General features: G+C 42.8%; 1 protein-coding gene across 1 annotated transcript in view; it reads right to left on the reverse strand.

The window, feature by feature from the left end:
* Positions 1–22,589, reverse strand: part of ADPGK (ADP dependent glucokinase) — a 29,398-nt gene extending 6,809 nt beyond the window's left edge. The window contains exons 1-4 of the mRNA XM_007461672.1: positions 22,357–22,589; positions 15,345–15,570; positions 11,434–11,496; positions 2,325–2,445 (exon numbers count right to left, since the gene is read on the reverse strand). Of these exons, the coding sequence (XP_007461734.1) occupies positions 2,325–2,445; positions 11,434–11,496; positions 15,345–15,570; positions 22,357–22,589 (643 nt within the window). The remainder of the gene's footprint in view (positions 1–2,324; positions 2,446–11,433; positions 11,497–15,344; positions 15,571–22,356) is intronic.
* Positions 22,590–24,863: the final 2,274 nt, after the last annotated feature.

Here is a 24,863-nt window from a genome sequence, read left to right on the forward strand (position 1 = left end):
GGGAAATGTGGACTGACGGTAGGGCCTGTGTCTTCTTCTATCATCATATTTCTACTGCCTCATATTGCACCCAGCATACAGCCACGTGACTGAATCAGCAAAAGAACACACGAGGAAGAGAACAGAACGAAGACTCCAATGTCCATGACACAAAAGATGCGGGTATGAATTCTACACGAATACTTCCCCAACTAACAAGACACTGTACAATGGGAAAAACATACAACATGAGTGTTCTCCACGAGTAGAGACCTGGAACTGCCACTCAGAGTGAAACTGTGAATAAGCACTATCTAACTTAACCTAGGAGAGAAGAGCCACATGGCATTCAAAACAAATTAATTTCCTCAGGGAAAAAGTGAGACAGGCAAAAATAAACAGGCTTCCTCAAGGCAAAGACAAGGAGGGATGTGGAGAGCTGTTCGCTGGCAGTTTCCACAGGACGCAGGACTGACTGATGGAGTGGCCCGAAAAGCAAAATGACTGAAACGCAGACAGGGTGAGCCCGTAATAATATTCAATGCCCCTCTTTTCTCACTAAGCTTTGAATTTATTCCCTTAAGTGATCCCTTCTCTCAATTTATGATCTTGCCCTTCAGTCAGTAAGTCAGCAAAACCGATGCAGTGACTCACTGGATCCCCAGCCCAAAGCCTGAAAATAAGCTTCTCTGGAAAGGTCTGGTAGGAGAGAAGGAAAAAAATTTGACAAATCCCCTCTGGGAATTTATTCATTTAGAGAGAAGCAGGGAATGGATTTCTGGTAAGAGAGCTGACCTGAGGGCTGCTAGACTAGGCTTCCTCCAGGGGCCGATGAAAATGTAACTTTACGTAAAGTTGAGTGGAAGGCCACTGCTTTGTACTAAGAAATAAGGCATAGAAAAGAAAAACTGAAATGGGAAGCTTGTAAACCGAAGGATGGAGACAATCTCCTTTTAAGATAAGCTGTGCTGTCTTCTGAACCACATACAAGGCACAGCTGTCAAATACAACAGCAAAGTCTTGGTGAAGAAACTAGTCTCTCTACTCTGTAGTCACCAGGGAAAATAACAGGCACAGGGACCAGAAAGCTCCCAAGTTCATGATGTGAGCGCCAACAGAGCGGATGTGAGATGAATCTGGAACTGGCAGCAGCAGCAGCGCCTCAAAGGCATATCTTCAGCTCTTCTAGATCCTTCCAGTCAACAGACTTGCTCACGCCTTTCATTTGAGCAGCTCACTCCATACCACTACCTTCAGGCAGTAAGAGCCATCATTCTGATTTCCCACTGAGAGAAACTCAACAACTGTGCAAATGGGAACTGCCCACTCCAACATCCTGTCTCTAATTTTCTGACCCTGCCCTTCCTAACTCCCTCATTCTAGTAAGCACCCAAAAGAGAACCAGAAACAAGAAACAATTATTTTTTTTTGTACTTGGCGGAAGGCATAATTTTTAAGATACACTATATTTTGTATCTTAAAGTCAATTACTCTAGTAGGTGAGGTTCTCTTAATTGTCTGACTTGGAAGCAGTTCACTGATGCACATTAAGCAAGTACTGCTTTTAGGTACCAATTAGTCTGTTTAGATGCTTGAATCTTTAACGTGAATTAATAATGTGCTGAACCAGAAATTCAGGAGTCTGAGTTCTGAGCAGGGAAATACACGGAATCAAATAAACAAAATTAGAATACGTTCAGGTATTTAGGATTCTCTCAGAAATCAGATCTGTAGTCTGTATAACACATAAAATCTACTGGGGGGGGTAGGGTGGGATGGGGTGGATTTGGAGTTATAAACATTGGAACATTATGTAATGGGAAATAATATGTGTTGTTATATACAAAACACTTCCACTTACACACACACCCAAGGGAAAATAAAATGCTTCAAAGGAAGTTTGCCAGAGGCCTGGTATTAACCCTAAGCAGCTTGGAACAGCTGGCCAGAAAGGCCTAGGACAGAACCCAGCCCAGAGCTCAGCAGATTTTACCTGCCCTTCTCTCTTCTTAGTAATAAAGAAAAACTTTATATATATGTGTTTAACACATTTTCATTTTTATTCAAGATGCTTGCTTTCCTACAGCCTGCTATCTCTTGGGTTCAGATCAATTACATTTGCAGACCTGGGAATTTTCTTCAGTGCTGTAATACTCTATATCACTCTCCCTTGAGACAATGGTCAGTACCAACTCAGCAGAACCAGGGGCCAGGAAGCTTTTGGTAAGGCAAGAACAGGATCATGCCAATTTACAAAGATAAATTTCTAGCATAGTGATACCCCCATCTGACAACACACAGCCCTCTAGCCAGGTTTACACCATTACTTACTCATTTCCTCTTACCTGCCTGATACTCTAAAATGAGGTGGAACTCATCCACTTCCTGCAGTGACTCTGGTGGAACAAATACATTGTCATCAAGAAGTTCATGCAGCTTTGGACCAACCGGACCACAAAGAAGAACCTGGAGACAAGCAATACGAAGTCTATCAGGAGATCTGCCCCTTGTCCCATGGACTCTGTTCAGTAAGGTACATGCAGCACTTCTATTCATTTCAACAAAACACTGGATTCCAAAAGCAATTTTGAAAGCTTTTGGTTTGGCGGTACGGACTAGAGGGGCTACTACCAGGGCCTGGGGGGTATAGACACAACATACCCAGAAATGAGAGGCTGACAAAAGACCCACGTCACACATGTTACACAGGTACCTAGGCTGCTGCTGAATCCCATGCACCCTGTTAGGGACTGAATGTTTGTGGCCTCCCCACCCCCACCCCAAGTTCCCATGTCGAAGTCTAATGGCCAATGTGATGATATCTGGATAGGGTCTTCAGGAGGTAAATGAGGTCATATGGGTGGGTTCCTAATTCAACAGGATTGGTGGCCTTATAAGAAAAGAGAGAGAGAGAGAGAGAGATCTCTATTCACCACACCTGTTAAAGAAAGGCCATGTGAGGACACAAAAGTAGGTGTCTACAAGCCAGAAAAAGAGCTCTCATCAGAAACCAAACCCTGCTGGAACTGTGATCTTGGGTTTTCCAGCCTCCAGAACTGTGAGAAAATAAATTTCTGTTGTTTAAGCAACCTGGTCTATGGCATTTTGCCATCAGGGCAGCCTGAGCAGACTAAAACACACTGTACCTCACTTTCTCTCTTTTCTTAACTGACTCACATTCTGTGTAGGCAAACAGATACAGGATGTTGTCTGCTCAAAACTGCCAGATGAAAACCACTGTTTGAATTCACACAGTATAGAAAAGAACCACAATAATCAACCAGGGGACCTAACTTGTGGGATCAGGCTCCCTACTATACTTAGTTGCTTTGTGAACAAGATAGCCTTCCAAATAGAAGAATTAAAGAGCACCTCGATTCACAAAGTATGGGGGGAGGTGCTCTGCAACTTTTAAAAAACCTTTCTTCAACTCCAACCTGGGCCTCTTCCTGGCTTTTCCTTCTAGAAGCCATTTCACACCTGCTGCTGTTTCTGCCATGCCGGCTCTGGCCCCACTCATGACCAGGTTAACAGACTCAAAGCCCCTGAACCATGAGGGCCCGGACCAGGATTCGAAGGAAAGTCCTCAAAGATGATTGTAACCATTTCAGATTTGATATGTCCCATCCAGAAGCTTCCAAAAGCATTTTTACTTGCTAATTAACTGCTTGTTTGTACAGAGGCGTTTTCATGCATCTAAGAAATCCCAGCTTCTGGGTGAAAATACACTTCCCTCTCGACACATGCTCGCTATCTGCCAATTCTGAAAAGTCTTGCCCCTATAATTTTGTTTCTTTTTTCTAATTCTTGGCTAGAACTTCAGCTTCCAAGATGAGATAACAAGGGCCAGATTTACCCTCCTGCCTGAAACAACAACAAAAACAGATAAAATTTATGAAATAATGGTTTTCAAAACATTTGGGCACTGGGCAACAAAGGACAGTGATCCCTAAGAAACAGAAAAAAACTGAGTAAGCCCTACAGACCTTGCTGCAATTTAGCCTAAAAGAGTTTCCAGATATACAAAATCTGAAAGAATTAATCACCAGCAGATCTGCACTACAGGAAATAGGAAATCCTTTAGGCAGAAGGAAAATGATACCAGATGGAAATATTGATCTAAACAAAGGAATGAAGAACGCCAGGAATGGTAACTCTGGATAAGTATATAAGATCTTTTTCTTACTGTTTAAATGTCTTTAAAAGATAATTAACTGTTTGAAGAAAAATATTAACAGCATAGTATGAGATTTATAGCCTATCTAGAAGTAAAGTATATGCCAATAATAGTATAAAGACTGGAGGGGAGAAATGGAAGTACACTATTTTAAAGTTCTTACATTCTATCTGGTGGTTTAATAATATCACTTGAAAGCAGACTGTGATAAGCTAAAAATGTACATTATAAACCCTAAGGCAACCACTAAAGAAAACAAGTAGCAAGGTGTCAGATTTAAACCTATCTGATACAGCAATAATCATATTAAATGTAAATGGTCTAAACTCCCCCAAATAAAAGACAGAGAATGTCCAAGTGTATTAAAAAGCAAGCCCCAACTATATATTGCCTACAAGAAACACATTTTAAATATAAAGACACAAATAGGTTAAAAGCAGAAGGATGGAAAAAGATATATCATAACACGATTCAAAGCTGGAATGGCTATTTTAATCAAAATAGATTACACAGCCAAGAATATTATGAAATTATTTTCTTTATCCCTGGTAATGATAAAAGGGTCAATTCATGGAGGGAGGTAACAGTTCTAAAGAGTTATACATCTAATAACAGCTTAAAAATACATGAAGCAAAAAGTTATAGAACTGCAAGGGAAACAGACAAGTCTGTAAGTATAGCTGAAGATGTCAATACCCCTCTCTCAATAGTATTAGATAAATCAAGTGGACTGAAAATCATTAAGAATATAGAAGACTTGAACAACATTATCAACCAACTTGGCCTAACTGACATTTATATATAGAACACTCCACTCCAAAACAGAAAAATATGTACTTTTCAAGTGTACATTGAACTTCACCAAGATAAGACTATATTCTGGGTCATAAAAAAGTCTCAATAAATTTAATAGGAATCAGAGAAGCATATTCTCTGATCACAATGGAATTAAAATAGAAATCAATAACAGAAAGATATCTGGAAACCCTCCCAATATTTAGAAACTAAATAACACACTTCTAAGTAGTACATAGATGGGCCATTAAATACCTCATCTCAAGAAATCAAAGGGAAATCAGAAAGCATTTGAACTGAATGAAAATAAAAACAAAAAGTATCAAAATCTGTGGGATACAGCTAAAACAGTACTTAAGGGGAAGTTTACAGCACTAAACACCCTGTACCAGAAAACAAAGGTCTCAAATCCGTGACTTCAGCTACTACCTTAATAAACCAGAAAGTTAAATTCAAAGCAAACAGAAACCAATGAAATAGAAAAGAGAAAAATACAGGAAAAAAAAATCAGTAGAACTGAAAGTTCACTGTTTATTGAAAAGATCAAAATTGACAAACCTATAGCCAAACTTATCAAGGAAAAGAAAAAAAGAAAAAGACATAAATTACCAGTATCAGGAAAGAGAGAGAGAACATCACTACAGATTCTACAGACCTTAAAGGAATAAGGGAACATTATGACTAACTTTATGCCAATAAATTCAATAACTTAGATGAAATGGACAAATTTCTTGAAAGGTAAAACTACCAAAGCTCACTCAAGAAATAAAAAATCGGAATTTCTCTTTAGCTATTAAATCGAAATTGTTAAAAACCTTCCCGTATCAAAAACTTCAGGCCTAGAGGGCTTCACTGGTGAACTCTACAAACATGTAAGGAGGATGTGATACCAATTCTACACAAACACTTTTTTAAAAAAATTGAAATACTTCCCGATTCATTCTATAAGGTCAGTATTACTCTGATACTAAAACCAGACAGATATACAAGAAAAGAAAAATACAGACCAATATCCCTCAGGGAAATTGATATAAAAATTTTAAACAAAATTTTAGTAAATTGAATCCAATGATATATAAAAAGGATAATACATAAGAAGCAAGTGAGGTTTACCCTGGGGATACATGGTTGGTTTAACATTTGAAAATCAATGTAATAACCATATACCAAAGTTAAAAAACAAAAACCACAGCAGCATTTGACAAGATCCAACATCTACTTCTAATTCTTGGCTAAATTCCAAAATATATTCTGTAAAGACACTGCTCTCTTCTGCAATCTGGCTTCTATTTCACCATTCCACTGAATTTACCTTTACTATATTCACCAGGGTCTATTTCTGAGACAACATAGCTTGGCTGTAAAGAGCATGGACGCTGGAGCTAGAGTACTTGGGTTCAAATCCCAGCTCTACTCCTTCCTAGGTATGTGACCTTGAACAGTTTTAACTTCTCCATGCCTCATTTTTACTGTCTACAAAATGGGGATAATAATAGACTTCCCTTATGGGGCACTGTGAGGATCAAATGAGTTAAGATAATGTAAAGCACTTAAGACAGTGCCTGGCATACAGTAAGAACTATGAAAGTGTTAATGATTATTATTGCCTTTGGAAAATACCTAATCCTTAATCTGCGGTCGTTCTCAGATGATCACTTGGTCCATGTCGAGAAGCATTTCATCTAGTTAAATTGAATCTCTCTGAGAGAGCAGTATAAGGTGGTGAGGTCAGAAGCAGAGCCTAGTGTTTGAATCCTGGCTCCACCATTTACTATCTAGGTGACCCTATGCACATTACTTAATCTCTTACATTACTTAACCTCTCTGGATCTCCTGTCTTTAAAACGGTGATAATACCTTAACTTCATCAGATTGTTGTGAGGACTCAGTAACAGATATCCCTTTTCTTTCCTAAATCTTATACCAAGGCCAGACTTTTTTTTTTCTTTTTTTAAAAATCAGAATGCTTTCCAGTTGGACTGGTCTCAGGTCCAGCTTCTCCAGAGACCAACAGCAAATACTGGTCCCAGACGAGGGCAATATTGAAAGGTCAATCTAACCCAGGACTTCCAGGGCCAGAATTACTTCTCAGGGTCAAGAGAGCGGCCTTTTATGGACCGATTTAAATGCCCAGGATTCTGATGGGAAGGGCCTGGGTTCTCTCTAATTAGTTTATGACTGATCTTTCCTTCTCTTCCATCCATTAGCTGGTAATACTTCTGAAGGTCAGCCCTGTAATTTCTAATATTCTCTGTTTGGGAGTTAATTACTATCTATAAAGATAATGACTATTTAAAAAAAAAATTTCCCACACCCTAATTTTTTTTTTTTTAACATCTTTATTGGGGTATAATTGCTTTACAATGGTGTGTTAGTTTCTGCTTTACAACAGAGTGAGTCAGTTATACATATATATATGTTCCCATATCTCTTCCCTCTTTGTCTCCCTCCCTCCCACCCTCCCTATCCCACCCCTCCAGACAGCCACAAAGAACCGAGCCGGTTTCCCTGTGCCATGCGGCTGCTTCCCACTGGCTATCTACCTTACGTTTGTTAGTATATATATGTCCATGTCTCTCTCTCGCCCTAACACACCTCACCCTTCCCCCTCCCCATATCCTCAAGTCTGTTCTCCAGTAGGTCTCTGTCTTTATTCCTGTTTTACCCCTAGGTTCTTCATAACATTTTTTTTTTCTTAAATTCCATATATATGTGTTAGCATACGGTATTTGTCCTTCTCTTTCTGACTTACTTCACTCTGTATGACAGACTCTAGATCTATCCACCTCATTACAAATAGCTCAATTTCGTTTCTTTTTATGGCTGAGTAATATTCCATTGTATATATGTGCCACATCTTCTTTATCCATTCATCCGACGACGGGCACTTAGGTTGTTTCCATCTCCGGGCTATTGTAAATAGAGCTGCAATGAACATTTTGGTACATGACTCTTTCTGAATTCTGGTTTCCTCAGGGTATATACCTAGTAGTGGGATTGCTGGGTCATATGGTAGTTCTATTTGTAGTTTTTTAAGGAACCTCCATACTGTTCTCCATAGTGGCTGAACCAATTCACATTCCCACCAGCAGTGCAAGAGTGTTCCCTTTTCTCCACACCCTCTCCAGCATTTATTGTTTCTAGATTTTTTGATGATGGCCATTCTGACTGGTGTGAGATGATATCTCATTGTAGTTTTGATTTGCATTTCTCTAATGATTAATGATGTTGAGCATTCTTTCATGTGTTTGTTGGCAGTCTGTATATCTTCTTTGGAGAAATGTCTATTTAGGTCTTCTGCCCATTTTTGGATTGGGTTGTTTATTTTTTTGTTATTGAGCTGCATGAGCTGCCTGTAAATTTTAGAGATTAATCCTTTGTCAGTTGATTCATTTGCAAATATTTTCTCCCATTCTGAGGGCTGTCTTTTGGTCTTGTTTATGGTTTCCTTTGCTGTGCAAAAGCTTTGAAGTTTCATTAGGTCCCATTTGTTTATTTTTGTTTTTATCTCCATTACTCTAGGAGATGGGTCAAGAAGGATCTTGCTGTGATTTATGTCATAGAGTGTTCTGCCTATGTTTTCCTCTAAGAGTTTGATAGTTTCTGGCCTTACATTTAGGTCTTTAATCCATTTTGAGCTTATTTTTGTGTATGGTGTTAGGGAGTGATCTAATCTCATACTTTTACATGTACCTGTCCAGTTTTCCCAGCACCACTTATTGAAGGGGCTGTCCTTTCTCCACTGTATATTCCTGCCACCTTTATCAAAGATAAGGTGACCATATGTGCATGGGTTTATCTCTGGGCTTTCTATCCTATTCCATTGATCTATCTTTCTGTTTTTGTGCCAGTACCATACTGTCTTGATTACTGTAGCTTTGTAGTATAGTCTGAAGTCAGGCAGCCTGATTCCTCCAGCTCCATTTTTTGTTCTCAAGATTGCTTTGGCTATTCGGGGTCTTTTGTGTTTCCATACAAATTGTGAAATTTTTTGTTCTAGTTCTGTGAAAAATGCCAGTGGTAGTTTGATAGGGATTGCATTGAATCTATAGATTGCTTTGGGAAGTAGAGTCATTTTCACAATGTTGATTCTTCCAATCCAAGAACATGGTATATCTCTCCATCTGTTTGTATCATCTTTAATTTCTTTCATCAGTGTCTTATAATTTTCTGCATACAGGTCTTTTGTCTCCTTAGGTAGGTTTATTCCTAGATATTTTATTCTTTTTGTTGCAATGGTAAATGGGAGTGTTTTCTTGATTTCACTTTCAGATTTTTCATCGTTAGTATATAGGAATGCCAGAGATTTCTGTGCATTAATTTTGTATCCTGCTACTTTACCAAATTCATTGATTAGCTCTAGTAGTTTTCTGGTAGCATCTTTAGGATTCTCTATGTATAGTATCATGTCATCTGCAAACAGTGACAGCTTTACTTCTTCTTTTCCGATTTGGATTCCTTTTATTTCCTTTTCTTCTCTGATTGCTGTGGCTAAAACTTCCAAAACTATGTTGAATAAGAGTGGTGAGAGTGGGCAACCTTGTCTTGTTCCTGACCTTAGTGGAAATGCTTTCAGTTTTTCGCCATTGAGGATGATGTTGGCTGTGGGCTTGTCATATACGGCCTTTATTATATTGAGGAAAGTTCCCTCTACACCTACTTTCTGCAGGGTTTTTATCATAAATGGGTGTTGAATTTTGTCAAAAGCTTTCTCTGCATCTATTGAGATGATCATATGGTTTTTCTCCTTCAATTTGTTAATATGGTTAATCACACTGATAGATTTGCGTATACTGAAGAATCCTTGCATTCCTGGAATAAACCCCACTTGATCATGGTGCATGATCCTTTTAATGCCACACCCTAATATTTTATGAAAACTTTAATTCTTATTACAATGTGAATGTTCACACTTTAATATGCTCTCCACATCTAAGCACATCCATCCCTCGGTGTACAGTGTGGCTCCGTATGAATTTTTTCCCCTCAAACTGTTGAACATTTATCTGAATTTTGGGGTCCATCTCTGGGCTTCTGATTCTGTGCCCCTGAGAACTGTCTATGGTTTCCTTTCTCTGTCGTCAGTAGCCACATCTATTCTGCACTTCTCAAGTTCACTTACTCTAGAATCATCTTTGTTAAACCTATCTTCTTTGTCCCCATGTATGGTCTAGCACCAAGTGATTCCATTTTAGTAGGCTTTAGATAGGCTTCTCCTCTTCTGGCTACCATATCCAAACCTCAATCATTTTATAGCAAGACAACAGCAATAACCTCCTTGCTGTCTTTCCCCTTCAGACCTATTCCACTTGTAGCAAAAGAGCTTCTTACTCAGATGTTATTTTGAACATAGCAGTAATTTTTAATTCTACTTAAACCAAATGGCTTAAGACTTGAAGACATGTCCCCATCTAGTGGCGTTCATTTTTCAACCCTCTGGATCCAGGCTCACAGAATAGCCAATAAGTCTTCTCTCATCACTGTACAATTCCAAGCCTCAGGCACTGACTCCAGAGCCCATGTGCTCTTAACCATTACATGATAAGGTACTTAAGAACATGGACTCTGGGGTCCTAGGTTAGAACTGTTCTATTTCTTTTCTTTCTTTCGTTGTTTTTTTTTTTTTTGCGGTACACGGGTCTCTCACTGTCGTGGCCTCTCCCGTTGTGGAGCACAGGCTCCGGACGTGCAGGCCCAGCAGCCATGGCTCACGGACCCAGCCACTCCGTGGCATGTGGGATCCTCCCGGACTGGGGCACGAACCCATGTCCCCTGCATCGGCAGGCGGACTCTCAACCACTGCGCCACCAGGGAAGCCCTCTTTCTTTTTAAAAAAAATTAATTAATTTATTTATTTTTGGCTGCGTTGGGTCTCTGTTGCTGCGCAGGGGCTTTCTCTAGTTGTGGCGAGCGGGGGCTACTCTTCTTTGCGGTGCGCGGGCTTCTCACCGTGGTGGCTTCTCTTGTTGCAGAGCACAGGCTCTAGGAGTGTGGGCTTCACTAGTTGTGGTGCATGGGCTCAGTAGTTGTGGCGCACGGGCTTAGCTGTTTCGTGGCATGTGGGATCTTCCCGGACCAGGAATTGAACCCGTGTCCCCTGCACTGGCAGGCAGATTCTTAACCACTGTGCCACCAGGGAAGTCCCTGTTCTATTTCTTATTAGCTATGAACTTCCCTATGCCTCAAGCTTCATGTGGAAAGCAAGACAACAGCTGTACCAGCACGAGTACCAACTAGCCTTACAGTTGTTGCAGGGATTAAATGAGGTAATCCACATCAAACACTGGAAACAACGTCGGGCACAAAGTAAGCACTCACAAAGCATTAGCTACCACTCCTCTCCTTCCACTACTATATTCCTAACAAGAGCCCTAGGGTCTGGCACAAGCTGAATCAAGGAACAGACAGATACTCATTCTTACTCCTAAAATTACTTAAACACTAGTGAAGGACACAGGTTTTAATCTGGGAATTTGACTTACCTTTAAATCTGAGTTGGCTGCAAATTTCTGTCCAATTAAAGCTGCATTTCCTCCTACATAGTGCTATAAGACAGTTTAAGGTTATTAGACAGTATTTTAGCATTAACTATGTTACTCAAGCTTAATAATGTTTTGATTTATTGAATTAATTTACAGTCCATTTTTTTCCCAAAAAAATTTGCGGTGACTTCATAAGTACATACAGATGAGGTTAATAAAAACATTAACCCCATAGGTTAATAGACAATGAGTTACAAGGAAAGGTGGAAAAAACATATTGCTACACTTGGAAATTAGTATAATTGCCTTAACTGTAGATCAAATTTGGCCTTGAGCTTCCAGGCAACCGGAACAGATAAGGAAACAAAAGGAAATATGACAAGCATGGATAGACCTTATCTTCAGCACTGTAACCCTTCTAAAATGAGTATATGACTATGACAGCCTCCTCCTGAAAATCAATCAATAAATATACTACAGTGAACTAAAATCCAACTCAATTTTTTTTATCAAAGCATAGTTGATATATATTATTTAAATTACAAGTGTACAATAGAGTGGTTCACAATTTTTGGAAGTTATACCCCATTTACAGTTATTATAAAATATTTTCTATATTCCCCATGCTGTACAATATATCCTTGCAGCTTATTTTATACCTAATAGTTTGTACATATTAATCCCTTACCCCTTTATTGCCCCTTCCCCATTTCCCTCTTCCCACTGGTAACCACTAGTTTGTTGTCTTTATCTGTGAGTCTGTTTCTTTTTTGTTATATTCACTAGTTTGCTGTATTTTTTGATTCCACATGTAAGTGATATCATACAGTATTTGTCTTTCTCTGACTTTATTTCATTTAGCATAATACCCTCCAAGTCCATTCATGTTTCTGCAAATGGCAAAATTGCATTCTTTTTTATGGCTGAGTAATATTCCATCTCTCTCTCTCACACACTCACACACACACTACATCTTCATCTGTTCATCTACTGATGGACCCTAAGGTTGCTTCCTTATCTTGGCCATTGTAAATAATGCTGCTATAAACATTGGGGTGCATGTATCTTTCCTAATCAGTTTTAAAATCCAACTCTTAAGTGAGGCACACAGGCCTTTATCTGTCCCCTGCTTTCCTTTCTACTTCCATCTCCTGCCCTCCCTTCCGTACCATGCCTGCAGCTCTCCAAGTCTGCCTTCCTCCCTGTCTCTGTGCCTTTGGCACATGCTGCTTTCTTTGACTAGGATGCCTCCCCATTCTCATTCATTGGTAAGACCCTGATCACTTTTCAAGTATCAGCTGCAGCATCACCTCTTCTGCAATGCCTTCTGTCTCCCTTTTCCCATGGCCACCTCCACCTCCACAACCCCCCTTCCAGACAGGATTACAGATCCCTTGCTACTCGCCACCCCTACACTCAGAACAAACCTCCATTACAGCCCTTGTCCACTTGGGCTAATGTCATCTGGGGACATGTCTAGCTCTTTCAGGGCAAGGACTGTCTTCTTACAATAAGTGCTCAGTAAATGTTTGTTGCTAGATTTTGAGAAAGGAAGAACACACTGACGCATCAGGAAACATAAGAGCTTTCCTGGGAGTAAATTCTAAAGGTAACAGACTCCAATAGAGGACAATGTTTTCTCCTAAACACCACATCTCTCAGCTGAGGACCTAGAGCAGAAGAGCAAATAATTCAAGGCTAGTATTCCATTGTGCTAAGGACGGATTCATGTGTTTTGGAAACCTGACAAGCAGGAAATACGGCGGATGCTCTAGTTGAGAAACCTCATCAACAGCCTTGCCTGGGAGGAACGCTACTACCTCACCTTCCTAGTTCCCAGTCCCATGCAGAGGCACAGAATAAGTAACTCAACTCTGGATGCTAGACCTCACTTTCAGCCCAACCAAGGTTTGTGTTGACCGATCACTGGATTCAGGTGGGACAGTAATGGCTTACTATAGATAAATTTAAAACTTTGTGATATACAGGCTGAAATTTGGCCTTTTAACATGTTAACCTTATTTTTTATTTACTATGGTGGCTAGAAGAATTTACTAAAAATCTTGGGTGAAACATTAAGATTCCATGAAGTGGATTTTAGAATTTTCATATAATAGTTATTATTAACTGCTGTTTATCAGTCAGTCTGCCTTATAGTTTAAAGGAGTTTGACAAGGCACCAAATGAAGTGTCACACTAGTGGAAGATAAATAACACATTTTAGGTTTTACAATGTTAAGAAACAATTTAGATGATGTAAAAGCTAGATAAAATTTCTGTAGAAAAAAATGTTTGCATTATGAAACAAAAGGCAGAAGAATAGAAATCAAATTGGTGGTTTAAATACTACAATCTTAAAGACTTTTAAGCAGTAGACTTGCCATCTTTTTAGAACTATCAAGATTCTTTCATAAAAGATAAGAATCTCAGGAGTTCCCTGGTGGTCCAGTGGTTAGGATTTGGCTGGGGAACACTGAGATCCCCCAAGCTGCGCTGCGCAGACAGAAAGGAAAAAAAAAAAGATCAGACTCTCGCTACCAAACTCAGCTGTCAAAATGATTGTAACTGAAGTCTTAATAGCTTGCTGTTTCCTTTAGAAACTCAGCCGGGTAATGCTCATGCCCATTTCTAATGTTCAAATGGGTGGCTTCAAAGGGAAAAAAACTTTAAAATCTTAATAGTTATAAAAATAAGTGGTCACAAAGAATGGTCTATGAAAGGTACCAATCAAAAATGGCATTAAGAGCTCCCCCTGTGAGAAGTACACCCAGACTGGGGTGATGGGCCACAGGAAGATTTTAGGTAAGAAAATTTGGGGGTTAGACGTGGTGGGGTGGAGAGATGCTTAACCAACCAACCAAAACTGGCCGGTAAGAGGTGTGAGGGCAGGTGTAGCAGCAGGTGTGTGAGCCTTGAGGAAGTGTCTAGACCACGCAGGCCCCAGGGCTTTGTTTATGATCACCAGGTGGGCTTGGGGAGCTCTAAGTTCTATCTCTGAGAGGCTCTACCCTGTAGAACAATGGTTCTCAGAACAAGGGTTCAGAACAACAGCATCAACATAACTAGGAAACTAGCTGGAAGGGTAAATTCTTGGGTCCACCCCACAGGCACTGAATCATAACTCTGGAAGTACGGCCCAGGAATCTGTGTTTCAATATCCCTCCAAGTGATTCTGATGCACACTCAGGTCGGAGAGCCACCGAACTATACCAGTGGTTCTCAACCAGGGTGATTTTGCATCCTTCCTCCCCCTGACCCTGGAAACATATGACCATGTCTGGAGACATTTTTAACTGTCACAACTGGGGAAGAAGAGGAGTGAAACTGTCATCTACTGGGTGGAGGCCAGAGATGCTGCTAAACATCTTACAATGTGCAGGACAACTCCCACAAGGAAAAATTCTCTAGCCCTAAACGTCAATAGTGCCGAGGATGAGAAAACTTGCTCTGGACCAGCAGAGCAGAGGTGAGGAACCAGCTCCCTCGTTCCCAGGCAAAGGCTAGAACTCTTTCTCTGTGGGTTTGGCCTTGTTTTGCTTAGGAAGGACTCAGCCATATTAAGATTACTGCAAGTTATCAGCCAAGCAATACCCAAACAAGTTTGGAGTAGATATCTTTCCTACCTTAAACTTGAATAACACGAAAAAAGAGCAATTTAATGGATAACCCAGAACCAAAATTTTAGTAAATATCCTTCATAAACGTTGGCTGAGTTGAACTGACTAGAAACAGCAGAGTTAAAGGAAGGTCAGATACAGTTTTCAAAAAAGAGAAACACATTGTAGAATTGGATTCCTAACAATTACCCTTTTAGGGCAAACTGGAGAAAAAAGTTGCCTGGTTGCTTTTAGAAACCATACAAACAAGGTGTCTTTCCCCACCCTATCTTAATTTACCACTGGCAAACAGACCTGGGCTCCTGGGAACTCTGATGCAATCTGGGCGATGATATGGAAAGTTTCCTTATCACTGAAGACGCGTTCAGCAGCTGCTCCCTTCCCCATGAAGTGAATGAAGGCTTCTTTTAGATCATTCCTCGAATGCAGCTCAGTGTGATCTTTCCCATTCCCAGGATTCAGGCCAAGTGCCTGCAAGAGCTTCACCCCTGACAGCACTACATCCACACATGCATTGACTCTGGAAGGAAGGAAGGAAGGAAGGAAGGAAGGAAGAGACAGCGTGAAAGAAACAAAAGCACTGGGGCAACTACTTTGCATTTAACAACAGGGAAATGTTTCAGAGGCCTGTATTCAAACAAAAAAACCAGATGAAGTGGATTTGAAACCTGAATTGGAAAGTAAATAGCATACGGCAGAAAGAGGATTACTTTATCTGGATGCATGTCTTAGGATCAGAACACAGGACTCTTGGCAAGAGTTTGGCAAACTTTTACACTAGTTACACAGAGAGAAGACAGGTGCTCAGCATTTCAGAACAAAGTATCGTTGATAACACAAATTTAGCATTTCTGAGAAAATGGTGGCAGAACCAAACTGTCTGGATTCACCCTGGCTGTGTGACGTGGGCAAGTCACTTTAATTTCTCTTTGTCTCAGTTTCCTCATCTATAAAATGGTGTAATATGAGTATTTAACTCAGAGCTGTTGCGAAGATTAAGTTAATAAATGCTTAGGAACACTGCTTGCTGCAGAGTAAGCAAAATAAAAGTTTTGGTCAAAATCCATCTTCCCCTGAAAGATATATTAGGATGGTGGTAAAATACACTAAATACCTAAATGTCTAAATACTCCCTGTTGAAATTCTTAGAGCTCAGTCGTGCCTTAAAGACTTAAGTGCACCTGCAGCCTGTAACAACTCATCACTTGGCAGGTGTTCACCGCACCCAGCCATGAACTTTAAAGGCTGGTAAAAAGCCAGTGCGACATCACTTGGTTGGTACTACAGAAATTATAAAGTACATATAAGGCTGTCTGGCATGGCCCCTCCTGTGTGTGCATGGAAAAGTTCTGGCTTACATTTTCAGTGTTTCTTTGCTAAAAGTCATCCCTTAAACGAGAAGTTCCAAACACTTTGGGTAGCTAAATGAGGTCTTCCTGCCCCACCACAGGCACCTTTATTCCTGCCTCTGCCATCCCTGCCAGTGGGGCTGGAAGACCAACTGAAACAGCTTCTGGTGACAAGGCTGTGCTTCCAGGTTAATTCCGAGTAGCTTTGAAACCAGAAGGTAAACTCATCAATAAAGAAGGTCCAATGGATTGGATTTTAGTGTATAACTACAGTGTTTCCCTTCCAGTCTCCTTTAAAAATCTCTTGATCAAATCATTAGTGGTGGCCAACTCTAAGATGCGGAATGAGATGGTGGTAAGGGAGAGGAGATATATATTTTTTTCATCAGATATATTTCTAATTTTTACAAGCATACATTACTTTTAGAACTTAATAACAATTTTTAAAAGGTTCTCATGTGGGCTAGATATTATTTACATCACTCAAGGAAGGTTTACAAGGGCAAGGAAGAAACACATCCCTCCTCACGACGCAAAACTGACTGCATACTCATCATAAAGATTCTTTTATTAATTCTTCCCCTATGAATCCCAAGTTTTTGAAAAGGTTTTTGCCTACCACACTGCATTTAAATACTCAAATGTTCTTATTCCTTTAAAGTCAAACAAACATATAATTACTCTCGTCAACTGGAAAAGCATAATCTAAAAGTGAGTATACTTTTCAGCACATAAAACACATTGACATGCATGTGGAAAGTTCTTAATGATACATTTAAAACATAATCCTTTCACAGCCTTACATAATAATGAACCAACACACCTTGTAAACTGGTCTCAATCCCACCTCACACGAAGTGTCCTTTATTTCTACTGGATGCAACATTAGATGTCTGAAGGGTAGAATCTTAACAGGAATACAGGCATCCCTGGCTCTCAGACTCCAGTAGGCTACCAATGTTCAGACAGTGAGAGTTTGGATAGCGCGAGACACCCATTCCCACCAAGCAGCCCTACCTAGAAAATGTATCCAAATGGATTTGGGGTCTGAGTCTGGACAGCAAAAGTTCAGATACTGAGGGATATACCCATATTTGGAAATAACGACTTCAAATCGACTTCAGTAAACACCACCTCCATATCTAGTTGTGCTGAGACTTTAGAGTTTGATTCTTTAAAGATGAGAATGGAGGACGCTGCACTTACAGAAAAATAAAACTGAACGGAACAATGTTCAGCACATTTTGAAGCCCAAGACAAAACCCAACTGAACAAATTTTGAGTTAAAACAATGTAACTATCATAGGAACATTTTCTATCCCCCACCTAATCATGTCATGAATACTAAAGGAAAAAAATCTTAGGAAAAAATTTACTTGGTAGCTTTTTAAAACAACAAAAAAAATAATTGAACATTACTATGTGCCAGATAGTAAACAAAGTACTTTTAGGTGTGCTTTCTAGTTATATTTTATAATACTTCAACCAGAACAAGAATCTTTCGCTGCACTTCAACAGCACACTAAAACGTAAACAAGCACATTACCTAAGGTGCTTTCTTATCGGGGAAAATTAAAGGGCGGGGGGGTGGGGGAGGTAAAAAAAACCAGAAGACAAAATTATGCTCATTTGACACTTAGGCAGAATTTCACAGCTCAATAAGAAATGTATAAAAGATTACAATGTGAGTTTTGAGAAAACAGACACAGATGAAACAACTGGAAGATAAAGTGAGGCAACAGATGCTGAATGCCTGAACAAGTGGCTGTGCTAGCAGAGAGGATGCTGGGAGCCAGGGCTGCCAGGCATATTATTAGAGACTTGGGGGTGGGGTGGGAATGAGGCACAGTTTCTTCTGGATCGTAAATTCCTTAAAGACAAGGATGGTGGTCCTTATCACCTCTCTTCTGTTTTACTGTCTGTCATTTCCTAAGGTTCTTTCTAGCTTTCACACTCTACCTGAGATATTATGAGAGCTAATCATAATCGCTGTAAGATACAGAACCGTAGAGAAGAGAAATTCAAGAGGCAGGAATAGTGGTTCTTGGGCCACACCTGGATGGTGCTCTGGACAGAGAAAGAAGGCAGGCATTTTCAGACAGACCACACCAATCCGCAAAACATTCTAAGATAGGGAAGAAGTCATCACTGCTTGCAGCTGAGAAAAGTAAGGCTGGGGGTCAACTAACATTCCAAAGGCCATGACTGGAGAAGCCTAAATTCAAACCCAGATTTATCTGATACTGAAACCCACAGGAAGCATACACAAGCAAAGATGCAGACAAAGGGATTAATCTTGTTTCTGGACACAAAAGGAATGCTGATCCAGTTAGGAGAGTTTCAACAGGGGAGAAGAGCTAGACAGGTTTCAAAGGTCAGGGGGAAGCCAGGTAAGACAGAATGAATGCTAGGATGAGGGGTTCATCATTCACCCAATGAACCTTAGGACCAGGGCCCGACTCTGAAGCAGGGGAGGGAGCACATGCTTTAGAAAGACGTGGCAGTGGGCTCACCATTGACCATCTTCTTGAAACCTCTCCTATCCTTTATTTCCCTGGTCCCTTCCCACCTGCCCCTTACATAGATGGCAGTGCCTCCCCGAATCCCACCCTTACCATTTACCTTCCCTTCTTTCTCTTCCTGGGTGATGTTGTCCAGTCTCTGGCCTCAGCCTAAGTGCTGGAGTCTCCAAGGTCTACAACCCTGCTCCTCAACTACAGCCTCTGGCTGTCAGCAGCTGAGGGCCCAGCTTCCTCTAAAATTCCACAGGAATGTACATTTCCCCTCCTCTGAAATCAAAATGCTTACCTTCCACCACAAACTTGTTCCTTTTTCTTAATCTCTTCGTGGCAACAACATGGCACGAATGTGGAGCCAGGAATGGGTTTAGGCTGCACCTCGGGCATTCGAGTTGTGTGATCTTGGGCAAATCAGTATTTCCAAGCCCCAGTTTACTCCCTGTGAAAGCTGGATGACAATCTCTGTATCTGCATGCATAAGGTTGTTGTAAGATCCCCAGTATTAAGATCCTGTCATTTTTGATGCCTCTATTTACTGTACAACACCCAACCTCTTCTCAAATCTCACCTGTTGAAAACCACTGCCAAACAAGAAAAAGCTCTATGGACTCTTAACTAGCGTCAGAGTCTCAAGACTTTCCTTTTTTATGAGTCATATTAAATTGTGTGCTTTGACTGAGTATGTGAAAGATAGTGAATATGTATGTGTGTGTGTGTGTGTGTGTGTGTATTCTCCTAAAAGATCAAACTACAACACACACGCACCTGCTAAATGAGATTCTGGTACCAGTACTGCACCCACCTACTCCCTGTACATTCCCATCTTTAGGCTGAAAATCTGGGTAAGGAGAAATGTTGGTAACAATGGATGTCTGTTACCCACAAAAATAGCGTGAAGCAGTCAAATAGGTTACAACCACAGCTCAAATTTCACATTCCACTGGTTAGTCTCTGCAAAGAACTTAGCATCATTTACCTGCTTATAAACCTTTATGGCTTTCCCATCACCTACCCTGATACAAAAGGCTCCTTTCAGCATCATTGCTTGACATCCCTCTACCCTCAGGTCCTTGCCCTAAATACAGGGCCAACTTGCTATTGACAGACAAGCCAAATACCTTTTCACATTTGGTCCTCTCTGCCTACGTGGGCTTATTCCCCCATCTTCTTGTGGAGAAATTCCATTTCTTCTCCAGGGCCTGGCCCTTGCAAGTCACTGTAGCAGAATATGTTTTCCAAGATGGCCACAAGATTTCCCATCCCACATGTTCTTTTTACAATGTGACACTCACATTCCCCCCATCCAGGTGTGTTCTATGTCCCCTCCCCTTAAAACCATTTGGACCTGAGACTATGACAGAAGCACCACTATGTGCTTCTAAGAGTAGGTCACAAAAAGGCATTAATGCTTCTGCCTGGTCCTCTTGGGGAATTCGCTCCCCTAACCCAGTCACCCTGCTGTGAAAAAGCTAAATAGAGAAACCACCTGTAGGTGTTCAGGTGAAACCACAGCTGAGGTTGTAGCCGACAACAACAATCAACCCTTGAGATGATCCCAGTCCCAGCCATCATCTGCCTGAAACCACACAAAACCCCAAATGAGAATTGCCTAGCCGAACCCAATCAAACCTCAGAATAATGAGAATAATGACCATTGTTTTAAGCTACTAAGTTTTGAGGTGATTTGTGATGTAGCAATAAGTAAATGGATTGTCACTTTCTCAGATGGAGCTTTTCCTGAAACCTCATCCGGGGAAGAATCAGTAATTCTTCTTTGGGACACAAGGCTACCTTGTTTCCACCACGAGTTCAGCAAAGCACTTTTCGTAATCATTACAAACAGCACTGTGTCACCTCACCGCCCCCCGCCCCCCATTCATATTGAAGCCCTAACCACAGATCGGACTGTATTTGGAGGTAGGAGCTATTTAAGGAGGTAACTGAGGTTAAACAAGGCCATTATCCAATAGGACTAGTGTCTGTTTAAAAAGAGGAAGAGACACCAGAAGTGCTCATGAATGAAGGAAAGGTCTAATGAGTACACAGCGAGAAGGCAGCCACCTGCAAGTCCTTAAGAGAGGACTCGCTCTTGGGCTATCAGCCTCTAGCACTGTGAGAAAATAAATGTCTGTTGTTTAAGCTACCCAGTCTGTGGTATCCTGTTATGGTAGCCCGAACAGAATAACACAATAATGAATATATCTGTTTCCAACAAACGAGGCTGGGACCTTGCCTCATTCATCCCTGTACCCTCAGAACCTAGCACAGACCTGACACATACCATGTAGTTGACAAATATTTGTTGAATGAATGCTCACAAAACTAGGGAGGACAATTAAGGAGCTGATAAGGATGCAGGTGAAAGGGCCTGAACTTGAAAGAAGAGGTAAAAGAGGATACATCTGAAGAAACAATATGCTGATATAAAACAAACAGTAGCTAACGTTAGGTGTCTGCTCGTTAAAGCAGACACTATGCTAAATAACATGGATTATTTAATTGAATCTTCAGGATAACTCTGCTTTACCTTAACCTTTCTGGTCCCAATACTCACAGGAACTAGTAGAGCAGTAGAAGGCCTGTTTTTGTGGTGAGGGCAAGATATTAAAGTCGAACTGAGACAAGAACTAAAATTCGTGTAAAGGGAATAATTACTTACACGCGGAGGGGAATACAAAGAAAGGAGGCACTGTGATTTGGGAGAACCCTAAATATGCAATGTCACTGAAATCAGGGGAAGAAAAGAGTTTCAAGGAGAAGGGTGTGTTTAACGCGTGGAAGGGTGCAAACAGTCGACAGAGAAGGCTAAAAGAAGCAGTTGAATGTGAAAGTCAACACGGTTCCGGTGAGCTTTGAGAGAGAAGTTTCAGTAGAATGGTGGTCTCCAGACTACGCCATTAAGGAAGCAGAAACAAGGCGTAAAGAAATAAACTCGGTAGCTAATGGCAGCTACCCCTCCTTCAAGTAGCTCAGAAGCAAGAGGGTGCCGCCAAAGTGCTAAGAACAACCATCGCTCACTGCCAAAGAGCAGCCGCCAGAGAAGGAGGGCTTGGAATGAAGGAGGCTCGAACTATAAGGAGTCAGGCTGAGCGGGATTTGCAAGAGGCTATTAGGCTGGTTCTATGGAGATGAGAGAAGGGGGCTGGTCCTACCGAGACGAGAAGGGCGCAGGGGCCAGCCGACAGGAAAAAGCAGTCTGGTGAATCCCTGCAGCAGCGACGAACGGGGCTCGTCCCAGACGTCCGACGCTTCTCGCCAAGGAGGCAGCGTGGACACCAGCGCCGAAGGGCCTCCCGGGGACCTCTGGGAACCCGTTTCCGCGCCAGCTCTACCTCCCAGCTCCCAAGCCGCCTGACCTCCGCCAAGGCGGCCCTCGGAGGCCCGGAGCGCCCGCACCTCCTGGAGAGGTCCAGAGAGTCAGGCTCCGCAGGCACTCACCCCACGGCCACGCGGCGCCAACGCCGGGCCGGCCGCACGATGAGCGCGTCCCAGGCAGCAGCCAACCGGCCCTCAGGGGAGCCGGGTCCTGGGGGCGCGGGCGCAGGCCCCAACTGCAACGAGCTCCACAGCGAGCGCAGGGCCGACCCCGGCAGCTGCGGCTCCAGCAGGAAGACGCAGCCCACCGCTAGCGCCAGGAAGCCGGCGTACGCGGAGCCGCGCCACAGCGCCATAGACACAGAAGTGTAGGAGCTGCGGAGCACAGCTTCTTTCCCGGCCCGCCCCTCTTCCGGGCTTAGCTCGTGCCGACGTCGACACGCGCGTCACGTCACGCCGGAGCGCCGCGGTCCCCCCGGAGGGGCGGGGAGAGGGGCGGGGCGATGGACGTGGGAGAGGGGCGGAAAGCCCTCTTCCTTTGTCCAAATCCTGGCTCTTGGGGGCGCTCGCGGTTCGGAGGCCCTGAGGGAGGTTGGACAAAGGCCATAGTGCCTGTCCGGGCGCTGTACCCCTTCCGGGAACTCCATCCGTACCCCGAAATAGAGCGGCACGGATACGTTTATTTTCCCAGTAAGATGAACCCGACGGATTTTGAAGAAGCGGGCAAACCTCATGTGAATCTTTGGGCCAGTCGGTGTCCTCATTTGAGCTGCGCCTGCAGTTCCTCAGAGGGGCACAAATCACACTCCCCCTGTTTTTTTGTGTTTTTTTTTTTTTGTGGTACGTGGGCCTCTCACTGTTGTGGCCTCTCCCGCTGCGGAGCACAGGCTCCGGACGCGCAGGCTCAGCCGCCACGGCCCACGGGCCCAGCCGCTACGCGGCACGCGGGATCCCCCTGGACCGGGGCACGAACCCATGTGCCCTGCATCGGCAGGCGGACTCTCAACCACTGCGCCACCAGGGAAGCCCCGTTTTTTTTTTTCCCCCTGTTTTAATGCCCCTCTGCCCGTCTGTCTATTCTCCACTGTTTTTTGTTTTTTTAAGTAGAGGGAAGGATTTTTTATTTATTTATTTTTGGCTGTGTTGGGTCTTCGTTTCGTGCGAGGGCTTTCTCTAGTTGCGGCAAGCGGGGGCCACTCTTCATCGCGGTGCGCAGGCCTTTCACTATCGCGGCCTCTCGTTGCGGAGCAAAGGCTTCAGACGCGCAGGCTCAGTAGTTGCGGCTCATGGGCCTAGTTGCTGCGCGGCATATGGGATCTTCCCAGACTAGGGCTCGAATCCGTGTACCTGCATTGGCAGGCATATTCTCAACCACTGCGCCACCAGGGAAACCCTCCATCCTCCACTGTTAACTAAGCTCATCCTCTTTCAGGCCCGGGGCTAGGCGCTCCCCCGAGGAATCAGATGGCAGCAGTGCTGCTGTGAGCCCTTGGGGCACGCGTGGCAAGAGGGATTCTATCCCTTTGGAGCGTGGCGGAGACCCGCAGCTGCTCGGGGCATTTGCCGAGTCTGGGAGAGCCCGCAGTGATTGTCCTTGCTGGATGATCAGATTCAAACCTTAAAATAACCCTTTTGGGGGCGCTGTTCCCTTTAACAACCTCAGAAAATGCACACATTCTTGTGTACCACATAGGGGGTTTTGGACCTGGGTTAAGAAACCCTCATTTCTCCTCTTCTCCCTTGGTAATATGACTTAAACCCAGCAGGCCTTGTCTTCATTGTGACTCTTTTGTGTGTGCACCTAGGTCGAGAGCCAGTGAAACTAGGCTTGCTGCCCACTCATTCTCAGCGCCATCATGCTGGGTCTGGTCTTGTTCCTGGCCAGTTTCCGTTTTTCCAGATCTGCTGGCTCCTGACTTTGGCTCTGTGTCTGATTTTCCACACTGCCCCTGACCTTTGGACTTGGCAGTGGATCTTATTTCTCTAGCTTTGATCTTGGGCATTAGGCTTCATTTTCCCCAGCCCCGTATCGCCAGCACTTCCCTATCCTGGTCATCTATCCTCTCCGGCTCACCCCACCCAACCCACCCGACCATAGCATCGCTTTCAAAGGAGATGTTCACACAGGAAGAGATTTGGGCTACCACGGAAAAGAAAAAAAGCCAAGGAGCCAGTGAGATCTGTGTGAAGCTGTCTTCACTAGAGTTGCCTATCTCTTCTCTCTCCTCAGGGAGACGTGTCATTTAGTTCCCAGAGAAACTGCTCCCCCAGATGACCCCCAGTGAGCAGGTTTTCCTACCACCCCAGAAGTGACTGAACCAGTACTTATCTCAAAAGCAATGAATTCACTGGCTGGCCAGAGACCATTTCTCTCTACTGAGAATTTGAACCAAGAGTCTGTAGCTAGTTGGTTTTGGTTGTGGACCTGCAAGATCACATAAGGTTGAAGGTCAGATAGGGCCAGTTAAATATATTTCCAAGGTGAAGATTTGGGGGAGCAGCGGAAGCTGAATTGTGGGAAGACCATGGAGCAGACAGGCTTAGAGGAGCAGGGAAGTGCTCCACGCCAAGTGATGTGGAGAGAAAGCCACTTGGGGCCTTCCCTTCTGGCTCCCAGCACACCTGCTGAA

Source organism: Lipotes vexillifer, unplaced genomic scaffold (assembly GCF_000442215.2).
Source record: "Lipotes vexillifer unplaced genomic scaffold, Lipotes_vexillifer_v1.1 scaffold962, whole genome shotgun sequence".
Lineage (NCBI taxonomy): Eukaryota > Metazoa > Chordata > Mammalia > Artiodactyla > Lipotidae > Lipotes > Lipotes vexillifer.